This window comes from Crocuta crocuta, unplaced genomic scaffold (genome assembly GCF_008692635.1).
Source record: "Crocuta crocuta isolate KB4526 unplaced genomic scaffold, BGI_CrCroc_1.0 scaffold2, whole genome shotgun sequence".
In the NCBI taxonomy this organism is placed as follows: Eukaryota; Metazoa; Chordata; class Mammalia; order Carnivora; family Hyaenidae; genus Crocuta; species Crocuta crocuta.
Genome location: NW_027528640.1, coordinates 3,094,327 through 3,108,737, shown reverse-complemented (window position 1 = coordinate 3,108,737; position 14,411 = coordinate 3,094,327). Strand labels below are relative to the sequence as shown.

Below are 14,411 nucleotides of genomic sequence, written 5' to 3'. Positions count from 1 at the left end.
TTTTTTTTTTTTTTTTACCAGAGCCCGGGGCAAGACCAACACAGATGCACTACCGTGATTAATTCTAGATCAATTCTTTCTATTCAGATATATTTTCCCTTGTCTCATTCGTAGCCCCCCCCTCTGCTGGACTGGGCACTCTAGTCACTGGTTTGCTTAAATAGTCATATTTAATCCATTCTCTAGATGTATATTCTACACCTCCACTGCTACCTTTCTCTCTCTCTCTCTCTCTGGAGGAATCAGACTATATAGTTTCTCTGAGTAACATTATCTTCGTTTCTTTCTCCTCGCCTCTTAACCATATTCTCCTCTTTCTCTCTCTGAATTAAGCCTGTTAGTCTCTCTGCCTGGTCATTTCTCTTCCAATTTCACTTCCTCCCTACCCTGTCTTTTCTCTCTTTGTATATGCACTTCCATCAGCACTGCATACACCCTGCTCTTGATTTGTAGCTGGGAATTCTGGTTCTATGCTTTTAGACTGTCCTTTGTCTTTGGGGTTTTTTTCTTTTTTCTTCCTCTTAATTTTTTATATATTTTTTATTTTTATTTTTATTATTTGTTTTTCCTCCTTCCTCCTTTTTTCGTCCTTATTTTTTCCTTCTCTTTTTCTCTTTTGGTTTGTGTGTTTGCTAGATTTGTGTGTGCATTTGCATGCTTTTGTTCCCTGTGTGTTTGTCTGTCTGTTTCCCTTTCCAGGGCTACCTCAAGAAACAAGCCAAAGTACACATCATGGAGAGTCCCAAATATCACTAGGAGTAGGGAAATAAAATAACCAAAGTCTCAACAAGAGAGACCAAAAGACAGCATTCAAAGAACACTTCCTGGGGGCATCTGGTTGGCTCAGTCAGTTGGGTGAGACTTCGGCTCAGGTCATGATCTCATGGGTCATGGGTTCGAGCCCCACGTTGGGCTCTGTGCTGACAGCTAGCTCAGAACCTGGAGACTGTTTCAGATTCTGTGTCTCCCTCTCTATCTGCCCCTCCCACGCTCATGCTCTGTCTCTATCTCAAAAATAAACCATAAAACATACATGGAGGTTAAAGAAGACCCTACTAAAGAATAAATGGGCCAGTCAAGCAATTAGAGAAGAAATTTAAAAATTTATGGAAATAAATGAAAATAAAAATACAACAATCTAAACTCTATGGGATGTGGCAAAGGCAGTCCTAAGAGGAAAGGACATTGCACTCCAGGCCTATTTCAAGAAATTAGAAAAAAGTGCCTGTACAAAATCTTGTACCTTGTATGCACCTAAAGGAACTAGAAGCAGAGCAACAAGGGCATCCCAAACCTAGTAGGAAAAGACAAATAATAAAATATATAGATTCCAAAAATCAGTTGAACAGATCAATCAATTCATTGATCAATGAAACCAAGACTTGTTTTTTTTTTTGAAAAAATAAACAAAATTGACAAACCTCTAGCCAGACTTCTCAAAAAGAAAAGAGAGTGCCCAAAAAGACAAAATCATGAATGAAAATGGACTTATTACAACCAACTCCTCAGAAATACAAGCAATTATCAGGGAATACTACAAAAAATTACATGCCAACAAACTGGACAGCTTAGAAGAAATGGACAAATTCCTAAACACACACTCCCTACCAAAATTCACATGGGAAGAGATAGAAAATCTGAACAGACCCATAACTAGTGAAGACATTGAATCAGGTATCAAAAATCTCCCAACAAATAAGAGTGCTTGGCCAGATGGCTTCCCAGGGGAATTCTACCAGACATTTAAAGCAGATCTAATACCTATCCTTCTCAAGCTGTTCCAAAAAACAGAAATGGGAAGGAAAGATTCCAGATTCATTTTATGAAGCCAGCATTACCTTGATTCCCAAACCAGACAGAGACCCCACAAAAAAGGAGAATTACAGACCAATATCCCTGATAAACTGGATGTAAAAATTCTCAAAAAGATACTAACAAATNCCTTGTTGTTTTTTTTTTTTTTACCAGAGCCCGGGGCAAGACCAACACAGATGCACTACCGTGATTAATTCTAGATCAATTCTTTCTATTCAGATATATTTTCCCTTGTCTCATTCGTAGCCCTCCCCTCTGCTGGACTGGGCACTCTAGTCACTGGTTTGCTTAAATAGTCATATTTAATCCATTCTCTAGATGTATATTCTACACCTCCACTGCTACCTTTCTCTCTCTCTCTCTCTCTGGAGGAATCAGACTATATAGTTTCTCTGAGTAACATTATCTTCGTTTCTTTCTCCTCGCCTCTTAACCATATTCTCCTCTTTCTCTCTCTGAATTAAGCCTGTTAGTCTCTCTGCCTGGTCATTTCTCTTCCAATTTCACTTCCTCCCTACCCTGTCTTTTCTCTCTTTGTATATGCACTTCCATCAGCACTGCATACACCCTGCTCTTGATTTGTAGCTGGGAATTCTGGTTCTATGCTTTTAGACTGTCCTTTGTCTTTGGGGTTTTTTTCTTTTTTCTTCCTCTTAATTTTTTATATATTTTTTATTTTTATTTTTATTATTTGTTTTTCCTCCTTCCTCCTTTTTTCGTCCTTATTTTTTCCTTCTCTTTTTCTCTTTTGGTTTGTGTGTTTGCTAGATTTGTGTGTGCATTTGCATGCTTTTGTTCCCTGTGTGTTTGTCTGTCTGTTTCCCTTTCCAGGGCTACCTCAAGAAACAAGCCAAAGTACACATCATGGAGAGTCCCAAATATCACTAGGAGTAGGGAAATAAAATAACCAAAGTCTCAACAAGAGAGACCAAAAGACAGCATTCAAAGAACACTTCCTGGGGGCATCTGGTTGGCTCAGTCAGTTGGGTGAGACTTCGGCTCAGGTCATGATCTCATGGGTCATGGGTTCGAGCCCCACGTTGGGCTCTGTGCTGACAGCTAGCTCAGAACCTGGAGACTGTTTCAGATTCTGTGTCTCCCTCTCTATCTGCCCCTCCCACGCTCATGCTCTGTCTCTATCTCAAAAATAAACCATAAAACATACATGGAGGTTAAAGAAGACCCTACTAAAGAATAAATGGGCCAGTCAAGCAATTAGAGAAGAAATTTAAAAATTTATGGAAATAAATGAAAATAAAAATACAACAATCTAAACTCTATGGGATGTGGCAAAGGCAGTCCTAAGAGGAAAGGACATTGCACTCCAGGCCTATTTCAAGAAATTAGAAAAAAGTGCCTGTACAAAATCTTGTACCTTGTATGCACCTAAAGGAACTAGAAGCAGAGCAACAAGGGCATCCCAAACCTGGTAGGAAAAGACAAATAATAAAATATATAGATTCCAAAAATCAGTTGAACAGATCAATCAATTCATTGATCAATGAAACCAAGACTTGTTTTTTTTTTTGAAAAAATAAACAAAATTGACAAACCTCTAGCCAGACTTCTCAAAAAGAAAAGAGAGTGCCCAAAAAGACAAAATCATGAATGAAAATGGACTTATTACAACCAACTCCTCAGAAATACAAGCAATTATCAGGGAATACTACAAAAAATTACATGCCAACAAACTGGACAGCTTAGAAGAAATGGACAAATTCCTAAACACACACTCCCTACCAAAATTCACATGGGAAGAGATAGAAAATCTGAACAGACCCATAACTAGTGAAGACATTGAATCAGGTATCAAAAATCTCCCAACAAATAAGAGTGCTTGGCCAGATGGCTTCCCAGGGGAATTCTACCAGACATTTAAAGCAGATCTAATACCTATCCTTCTCAAGCTGTTCCAAAAAACAGAAATGGGAAGGAAAGATTCCAGATTCATTTTATGNAAAAAAAACATAAAATACCTAGGAATAAGCCTAACCAAAGATATAGGAGATCTGTTTGATGAAAACTATAGAAAACTTATGAAGGAAATTGAAGAAGACACAAAGAAGTGGAAAAACACTCCATGCTCATGGATCGGAAGAATAAATATTGTTAAAATGTCAATACTACCCAAAGCAATCTACACATTCAATGCAATCCCAATAAAAATTGCACCAGCATTCTGCTCAGAGATAGAACAAACTATCCTAAAGTTTGTATGGAACCACAAAAGATCCTGAAGAGCCAAAGTAATATTGAAGAAGAAGAAAACCAAAACCGGAGGCATTACAATCCCAGATTTTAGCCTCTACTACAAAGCTGTAATTATCAAGATAGTATGGTTTGGCACAAAAACATACACATAGACCAATGGAATAGAATAGAGAACTCAGAATTGGACCCACAAAAGTATGGCCAACCAATCTTTGACAAAGCAGAAAAGAGTATCCAATGCAAAACAGACAGCCTCTTTAACAGATGGTGCTGGGAGAACTGGACAGCAACATGCAGAAGAATGAAACTAGATCACTTTCTCACACCATACACAAAAATAAACTCAGAATGGATGAAGGCCCTGAATGTGAGACAGGAAACCATCAAAACCCTAGAGGAGAAAGCAGGAAACAACCTCCTTGATCTCAGCTGCAGCAATTTGTTACTTGACACATCCCCAAAGGCAAGGGGATCAGGAGCAAAAATGAACCACTTGGACCTCATCAGGATAAAACGCTTCTGCATGGCAAAGGAAACAATCAATAAAACTCTTAAGCAAACAGGGGAATGGGAAAAGATAGTTGCAAATGACATATCAGATAAAGGGGTAGTATCCAAAATCTATAAGGAACTCACCGAACTTCAGTCTCGAAAAACACATAATTCAGTGAAGAAATAGGCAGAAGACATGAACAGACACTTCTCCAAAGAGGACATCCAGATGGCCAACAGACACATGAAATGATGCTCAGCATCCCTCATCATCAGGGAAATACAAATCAAAACCACACTGAGATACCACCTCATGCCGGTCAGATGGCTAAAATGAGCAAATCAGAGAACTCTAGATGCTGGCAAGGATGTGGGAATGTAACCTGGTACAGGCCCTCTGGAAAACAGAGTGGAGCTTCTTCAAAAAATTAATAGAATTCCCCTATCATCCAGCAATAGCACTGCTAGGAAGTTACCCAAGGGATACAGGAGTGCTGATGCATAGGGGCACATGTATCTCAATGTTCATAGCAGCACTCTCAACAATAGCCAAAGCTTGGAAAGAGCCTAAGTGTCCATCAACTGACAAATGGATCAAGACGATGCAGTTTATGTATACAATGGAATACTACATGGCAATGAGAAAGAATGAAATCTGGCCATGTGTAGCAACATGTTATGAGGGTGTTATGCTGAGTGAAATAAGTCGGGCAGAGAAGGACAGATACCATAGTTTGTACATATAGGAGGATTAGGAGGAACTTAACGAGGACCATGGGGGAGAAAGGGGGAAAATAGTTGGGGAAAGGGAGGGAGACAAACCATGAAAGACTCTTGAATGTTGAGAACAAACTGAGGGCTGATGGGGGTGGGAGAGAGGGGAAGGGGAGTGATGGGCATGGAGGAGGACACTTGTTGGGATGCGCTCTGTGTGTTATTTGGAAACCAACCTCACAAACTATTTAAGGAAAAAAGGAAAAGAAAAAAATATATTAAAGCTTTAATTGTTGTTCCAAGTGCTAGAATAGAATGGTACAATATTTTGTTTGAAATGTTTATCAGATGAAGAAGTTCTAAATAAAGTGTAGATTAAGAGTTAAGTTGCAAGAAAATATTAGAAACTGGGAAGAATCAGAAGTAAAGATCATCAGTTTCAGGGACGAATTCACCCATATCAAGCGGAATCTACTAGTAGACCACACTTCTGCTGGATTCCTGCATTTTACATCCCTATCACCCAAGGGAAGATTTTTTAGCCTTTTTGTGCTACAAGAGCTCTGTTATTTAGATATTTATTTTGGTTTATTTTCCAACTTAGGTAAATGTCACAATTGTTTACTAAAAGAGTCAATTGCTTTTGAACACATACCTAGTCTAAAATGTCTTTCTTTTTGCTTTCAACATACAAAAGAGATTGCCTAGGTAAGAATACCTGAATCATAACAGTTTTTCCTTAAAATACGGTGGATTTATTCCATTGCCTTCTGGCATTTTATCATGCATATGGCATGTGGGAGGTTTATCTAATTTTTGTGTCTTTATAATTAAGCCACTTTTATTTTTGTTTCAATCATTTTAAAACATAGATACTTTTTAGTGACGTATGACAACATTTGCATTGATTTTGTCTGGTAAAGTAATAAAGTCTTTTAATTATATTTTTAGTTCTTGTTTCTGAGAGAACTTGTACAATATTTTACTTGAGAGATATCTCTTTTCAGACTGTAGCTTAATTGTTCTCTAAATATATTTTGATCTCTTATATATTTCATCTCTTATTTTCTTTTCCTTAATATGCTTGTTTAAAAAGTGCTAATGTCAAGATGGTAAAACATTCTTTTGTTATGTTTGTTTGTTTGTTTAGAGAAAGAGAGAGAGCAGGGGGGTGCAGAGAGAGAGAGGGAGAGAATCTCAAGCAGGCTCTGTGCTGTCAGTGCAGAGCCCAATATGGGGCTCGAACTCACAAACCATGAGATCATAACCTGAGCTGAAATCAAGAGTCAGACCCTCTATTGACTGAGCCACCCAAGTGTCCCTGTGGTTTTGTTTTATAGTTTTTCTGATATCGGGACAAAGCTACCTTCCATGCTGATCCTAGAAGAAGGACTCTAACTGGCCTCCTCTGGACTGTGTGTTGACCACACCCCATCAGCGAGAGCCCAGGAACAGCATCCTGAGGGGGGCACGTCCAGCACACCACTGTGGTGGAGAGTCGGTTCCTACCCCTCCCTTGTGGGCTTCTTTCACCAGAAACAGGGAAGGATTCAAGGCATGTCAAACACACATACCATTTCACCGTTCCATAAGGTCCTGATTTCTATTAAGAAATGTTACTCTGTTTTCCAATGGTTTCTGTAGGAGAATCTTTCCAGAGTTAAATTCTATATCTGAGTCATCAGGATGTTATTTATTTTACTTTGTTTTTCAGTATTTATTACTGATCCTATTTTTCCCTCTGCTTACTTATTTTAGAAAGGAAATATATCTGTCAGATATGCTCTGGTTTTCCCAGATGAGATCAATTTGTAAACCAGTCACTCTGTGGAGGGAGCATGTGCAGACATGTCCCCGCCTCTGCTGACCCATGTGGGACCTGACCATCAAAGGATGGTGTGGAACCACCAGTCTACCTTGCATTTGACCTTCATGGAAATGGTACTGCGAGGCACATACACATGTAGAAGCAAAGGGGATGCTCAGCAGTAGAACACACTCTGTACTTCACAAAACCCCAAACCTAAACGGTAGAGGGACAGCTACCTCTTTCCCCAGTAGGTACGCAGTCTGGGTCCCTGATCCAGGTATGCAGAGAAAGTGGTACTTCACATGCCTGCCCATGCCCATTCCACTTGGATAAGGTCATTCGGCTTAATAAAGCAAACCACGGGCAGACCACTATTTACTTTACACAGTTCTAAGTTACAGGCTAACTTATATTCCTTAATATTGTATAGTAAACTGGAGTCTGATAATTGGTTTTCCATTATTTAAATTTTTAGTGTTCTTAACTTTTATGTTGTTTTCCCTGGTCTTAAGAATGTGAAGGAAGCTTTAGAGTTTGGCAGTCAGATTCTATTTTAAAGTATAAATGTCGTTTTATACACTATATTCTATTTATTTTTGTTTGTAAAGGTTATTTATTTATATTGAAAGAGCAAGAAAAAGGGAGAGAGTTTGTGTGAGTGGGGAAGGTGCAGAGGGAGAGAATCCCAAGCAGGCTCTGCGCTGTCAGTACAGAGCCCAACATGGGGCTTGAATTCACAAACTGTGAGATCATGACCTGAGCTCAAACCAAGAGTCAGACGCTCAACCAACTGGTGCCCGGGTGCCCCTATACACTATATTTTAAATGCAGTTTGTGCAGTAGTCAGGATTTTTCTACACTCTTCTGCATTTTCATTTATGATCTGGACAGGTTAATGTTAAACAGGCTGAATGTTCAAAAAGGGGCACGAGCTAAACTTGTATTTGCTATTATAAACACATAGTTAAGTAAGTTCTGTTTTCAGGGAGCACGGTCTGTTTCCACCACAGATGCAGGAAGCCCTGAGAGGATGCGACTCTCACCCTTATGACAAAAAGCCAGATAATACTAATAACAAATTCCAAAGAGTGACAGGGACACTCCACAGGGACATGAGACCATGGTCTCAGCTTTCACAGAATAAGGAAAAGGTAGCTGTCAAAAAAGCAAATCAAAGAAATGAGCTACAATTACACTGAAATTTTGGAAGCTACATGTGTATCAACATGTAAGGCTAGAGACCGTTGAACACAATTGGGGGTCTGCTTTGTACTCACCTGCAAACTGTTTCCAAGGACCTCGGTCAGATACACTGGGGACAAGGTTGGAGACAGGAAAGAAATCTCCTTCTGGTGCAGCCATAGAAGAAGCAGTCAGCTACGGCTGGGCACCATACCGATTCTCTATGCCTGTATCTCATGCAAAGCAAGAGCCTTGAGCCACAGGAAGAAGATGGGGGGACGTATTCTAAGCCCTAGGGATCAGGCTGCTTCCAAGGAAGAGGTATAAGGAAAACTCTGATCCCCAGGGTGAGGAATGGGAGCTCTCTTGGGCACAGAGAGGTCACCTACTGGTTGGGAGAGGCAGGGAGCTCTCCAGTACCCAAAACGCACTACAAATATGGCACAGATTGTGGCTGCCACGGGGAGGAGGAAGAAAAGAGCTGAGAGAACCCAGCCCACATCCCAGGCATGTAGGCTGGACGAGGACAGAGAGCCCCAGTCCATGCGGCCGCATCCCCACTGTGAGAGCAGGGCTAGGCTGTGAGGACCAGGGCATGAGCAAGGAGGGTTAAGAGAATGCAGAGAAGGCCCTGGTGGCATAGGCTCGTGGGGCCTGCTGACTGCTAAAGCCATGGAGCCAGACCAGACACAGCCCAGATGCTGGGACATCAGACAGACTTTGATACAGCCCTGCTTAGTGCTCTACTGACTCGAGCGGAAAGTGAGGAAAACATGCTTGAAGTGATAGGACGTTCAATGAAGTGGTGGAAACTGTAAAAAAAAGAAGCAACTAGAAATGGAGGAGTTTAAAGAAAATAAAGATATAAAGATGAAGAATTCCTTTAATGAGCACATCACCAGGCTAACACAGATCAGTCGGTGAACCTGAGAACAAGGCAGCAGCAATTATCCGAAGCAACATACAAAGAAAAAAGGAGAGGGGAAGGGGAGGAAGAACAAGAATAGAACATCCAAAAGCTCAGAGAAAAAATGAATTTTAACTGGAATCCCTTAAAGAGGATAAAGAGAGAATGGGTTATAAGAAATATTTGAAAAGATGATGTCTAAGGATGTTCCAGAAATAGAAACAACATAAAAAAACAAAACAAGAACAAATAACAAAGGCAGTTTCGAGAAGTTCAAAGAACCCAGATGAATAAAAGCAGAATAAAAGTAATATATATTTACTGCAAAAATCTAAGTAATTCAAATAACCAAAAATAACAAAAATCCAGACACTTATAACCTTGTCAAACAAAATAAGTAATTTGCACGTCATTATAGTGATTTCAGTCTCCTCTATGCATTTATAAGATTTAAAAGAAGATGTGATACAACTAATCAATGTTTTTTCATTTTCTAAGTTTACTTACTTTGAGAGAGAGAAGTAGGAGGAGGAAGGGCAGAAAGAGAAGGAGAGAGAGAGAATCCCAAGGAGGCTCTACACTATCAGTGCAGAGCCAGATGTGGGGCCTGAACTCAAGAACCATGAGATCAAGCCCTGAGCCTAAATCAAGAGTCAGATGCTTAAGTGACGGAGCCACCTAGGTGCCCCTAGTTATATCAATTTTTAAAAATCAAAGTGGACTCGTTGGAGGAAAGACCTTTTTTGTTTATTTATTTCTAATTCTTTGGCCTGAGAATTCCAACATCTTTAAAAGCTTAGATTTTAAGATAAGGGGACATTGAAAGAATAATCCTATTTCCATTGATCTGGGCATCAGGCAATAATCTTAATGTTCTGGTATATTTGTTCAGTGTCAAAAACTAATTTTCCAATAGCTCTTGTAATTACAGGATATATAATAATATCAGTAGACTATGAGCCTTGGATTATGAAATATATCTATATAATTTCATTATAAAATATTTCAAGGAAGAATTCTAGGGTTTAGGTTATTATATTAATAATAATTAACTAATAATATGTTAAACTAATAGTGTCTCTCAGCTACTAGCTCAAGCTGCTAAGGGAAAATTTATTTTATTTTATTTTATTTACTTCATTTCATCTCATTTATTTTGAAAGAGAGAAAGAGAGTGAGTATGGGAGGTGTAGAGGGAGAGGGAAAAAGAATCCGAAGCAGGCTCTGCACCACAGAGCCTGCTGTGGGGCTCAAACTCATGAACTGTGAGATCATGGCCTGAGCTGAAATCAGATGCTTAACCAACTGAGCCACCCAGGCACTGCCCCCTGCTCTTTTTTTAAGTTTATTTATTGCTAAGGAAACATTTTAATACTTCATAGCTGTTCAATTCTCTCTTTATTATAAAAATTTTGATTTATAGTTATTCTCTATTTTCCCCTTCCTTCCAGTTGTAATTGTTATTCAATTAAATTTCTATCTTTATTCTGTACAATATAATGTAGGTTTGGGAAAACTTGTTTAGAATTAAGGGTGTTTATCTTGTACTTCATTGTATCAGTTGAAACCTACTTGGCTTCAGTTTCCAAATTGCTTACCTCTAAAACTTTTACATGTGCAATACAAATGATCGTCATCATTACTTTACTCTTTAATGCTGGGCTAACAGCCTAAAGAACACACATGTTTTTATAGTTAGGAAAAACACCCTAAATTCAAACAATCTATCAATCACATTTAAAATTTAAGCCAATGCATATAAAAACATAGAACAGATGGATTTAAATAAATGTGGATAATGACAATTTATATATATATATATATATATATCTTTCAAGTATTTTTCTAAATAAATTTTAAAATTAATACAATATGCAAAAATTGGCTTGGTGATTAAATGCTACTTGGTTTGGATGTTGATTCTAGAACTTGAGAAGAAGCCACTGCTTTAGTCATCCCTATTTCTCCACCATGATTCACATGCTATCTTGCATAGGGCCAAAATATCTATTAAATATAAACTGATGAGTAACATACTTAATAACTATGGTTCTTTTAAAAATGAAGGTGATGTAAAATCACTATGTCATTATTTCTAAAACAGGAGCCATGAAATTTTGTTGGAGAAGAGATTTAAAGTAAGACTAAATTCATGCAGAAGAATGAAACTAGATCATTTTCTCNAGTATGGATATATATATATATCATATATATATATATATCACATTTATAATACACACATATATAAATATATATATATATATATATTTGTTGCTCTTTCATATATAGAGATAAACTAAATTTTGGAATTATGTATTTGGGCACATATATACACAAATACCAATAAATATTTAGAAAACGTACATATGATTATATATCCATTATATACTGTTTACCTAAAAATGTGTTTTAGTTTAAATACAAATTGCATTCCAAGAATCTGCTGGACACTAGGTGTCACTACAGCGAAGCGGAAACTAATACAACAACAATCACGACCAAGTCCTAGGCTGTCCCCAAATCCTGTTCTAGGGACAACATGTAGCAGCGTTTTGCTTAAAATTCTCCATTTTCTTTACTTTTGGGATTCATACATCAATATTCAGATTCACTATGATGAAATAAATAGATGGAAAGTATGGACTGAGGTGGAAGGGGTCAAAGGGGAATAAAAGATAGTAATTTTTGCTGAGTCAATAAGACCTTGAGGAAAGCTGTATTTATTCTTAAAAGTCATGCCTACTGACACTGTCGCGGGCAAACCACCAATAGAAGGAGTCTGTGCTTTCCCCCTTCTGAGGACCAGGCCTTGGGAGCAAGGGTGGAGCTACCCTGAGACCATCTCTATGAACTGCACCTTGCTTACAAGCATGATGGACCTCCCGACCTTCTCCACAGTCGCTCTTTCCCACACCCAGGCCTGAAAATATCTCCGGATGCGTACCCTAGGTATTGCCTGGTTTTCTGCTTACGCTTCACTTTCAATAACAATTTAGTGGGTTTAAAACTTTAATACTTACAGCCTTAAATCAGGATCATCTATAGGCAATATTGCCAACAGAGAGCTGTTCTAGACAAAAACGGACTTACTTAAAAAGCTCATTTCTGTCGATGGCTCTGTTGGTTTGGGGGTCGATTGCATAGACGGTCAGGTCACATTTGGTGTAATCTTCCAGTGAAAAGGCATCCCCGTGCCTGCGAGCACCGATGGACTCCACCACCACTTTGGCACCAGGAATCTGCTCCTGAACATACCGATCCAAAATCCTATACATCAAAGTACAAACATGACCTTCACTCTCAACTTGAAATGACATGTAGTAAGTGAAAAATGATGATGGCCTGATTTTTGCTAATGTTTACTGAACATGAACACTTGAAAAAAATTCTCTATATTTTTTCAGCATTTACATCCCAATGATGCTAGAGGCTGAATAACATAGAAAGAGGTCATCGACCATGTCCTGTTGAATTCTAGACCCTTTGAATTTATGATACCATTTGAGCTTTCTGGCTCTCATGGGAATTGCCCACATGCTGTACAAATCAAGCTGTCTGTGCTTTATAGGAGGTGGTGGGGGTGGGGCTTAGAACTCTTGAGTTCACATAGTTGGTGATATAAATTATACCTTCCACTAGATTCTGGGCTCCATGACATATAGCTGTACACCCAGGCTAGGACACCTGTTTCCTTCAGGGCATCAAGAGTGTTAGAGCATTCCAGCCACAGGAGAATGTAGAGATGTTTTGTTATGGCAGGTTTACCAGGTTAAAAAAACAAAACAAAACAAAACAAAACAAAACAAAACAAAAAAACTGCATGCCAGTCTCAGAAGCTACTTAGGTGAATACAAACATAGAGAGATCTATCATTTGGTATGGAATCAGTAACACTCCAGAGAAAAGACAGAAATAATGTTAACCTATAGGTAATCTTCTGGAAAATATAATTCGCATGATTTGATTTCAATCAAAAGTACAAGTTTGTATTGCCATGAATGGTAATTTCCTTATTATCTGTTCCTTATTAAAAACTATACTGTTAACTCTTGAGATTAACATCAGAATGTGTATTATTAAATATTTATAGACATTCAAATGCAAATGAATTGATTTTAATAACTACACACGGCAAATGTTTTTGAATTTATCTATAGATTCAACACTTTGTTCGGAGTCCACGTTGTGAGGCCCTTTCCAACACATGGAAGAGAAGGAAAAAGAAGATAAAATAAGAGATGGAGGCAAATCATAAGAGATTCTTAAATTTTTTTATATTTATTTATTTGAAAGAGAGAGAGACAGAGAGAGAGAGGAGAAAGGGCAGAGAGAGAAGGAGACAGAGAATCCAAAGCAGCCTCCACATTCTGAGCTGTTAGCACAAAGCCTGACGTGGGGCTCAAACTCACAGACAGAAGTTCTGAGCAAGATCATGACCTGAGATAAAGCTGGAGGCTCAACCAATTGAGCTACCCAGGTACCCCCATAAGAGATTCTCAAATACAGGGAACTACTGAGGGTTGATGAAGGGTGTTGGGTGGGGAGATGGACTAGATGGGTGATGAGCACTAAGGAGGGCATTTGTCAGGATGAGTACTGGGGATCATATGTAAGAGATGAATCACTGGGTTCTACTCCTGAAGCCAAGACTACACTCTATGTTACCTAACTTAATTTAAATTTACAAAAGTGAAAAAAGTAAATTAAAAAAAATTAAAAATGTTGCCTAAAGGGTCTGGTATGTGCTGAGTGTGCCCTTGTCAAAAAACACGTCGTGATATTGAACCCGGGCACAATGGCTGTGCCACGTGCGCACCAGGAAACACAGAGAAACGCTTTGTCGGTTTGCTTCCCACTGTGTATGGCCTCATGTTGGTGAGTCTCTCTTATTAAAGGTCCTGTTCATTCTCTTCCTTTTCTGCCAGCTCACACCCACTGGTCTGTCTGCCTTGCAGTATCTTTTCTGATGAGATCCTTGCTGAAGAATAAAGAAAAGAATGCCTTCTCCCCAGAACCCGTAGAGGCTGTCTGCACAAGGACACAGACGTGGAACAATGTTCTGTGTCTTAGGATTCCTTTCCTAAGAGACTTAGGCTCCATTAACAAAATAGGGGAGGGGAGGGAAGGGGAGGGGAGGGAACTGGGAAGGGGAGGGAAGAAGGGAGGGAGGGAGGGAGAGGGAGACAGAGAGAGACAGAGGAAGGAAGGAAGGAAGGAAGGAAGGAAGGAAGGAAGGCAGGCAGGCAGGCAGGCAGGCAGGCAGGCTGGCCGGCCGGCCTC

General features: G+C 39.1%; 1 protein-coding gene across 8 annotated transcripts in view; it reads right to left on the bottom strand.

Annotated features, from left to right (window-relative positions):
* The window catches only part of PCDH15 (protocadherin related 15), a 752,236-nt gene that overhangs the window by 27,952 nt on the left and 709,873 nt on the right, over positions 1-14,411 (bottom strand). For all 8 annotated transcript variants that reach the window (XM_077755213.1, XM_077755212.1, XM_077755209.1 and 5 more), the window contains one exon: positions 12,222-12,398. In XM_077755213.1, the coding sequence (XP_077611339.1) occupies positions 12,222-12,398 (177 nt within the window). The remainder of the gene's footprint in view (positions 1-12,221; positions 12,399-14,411) is intronic.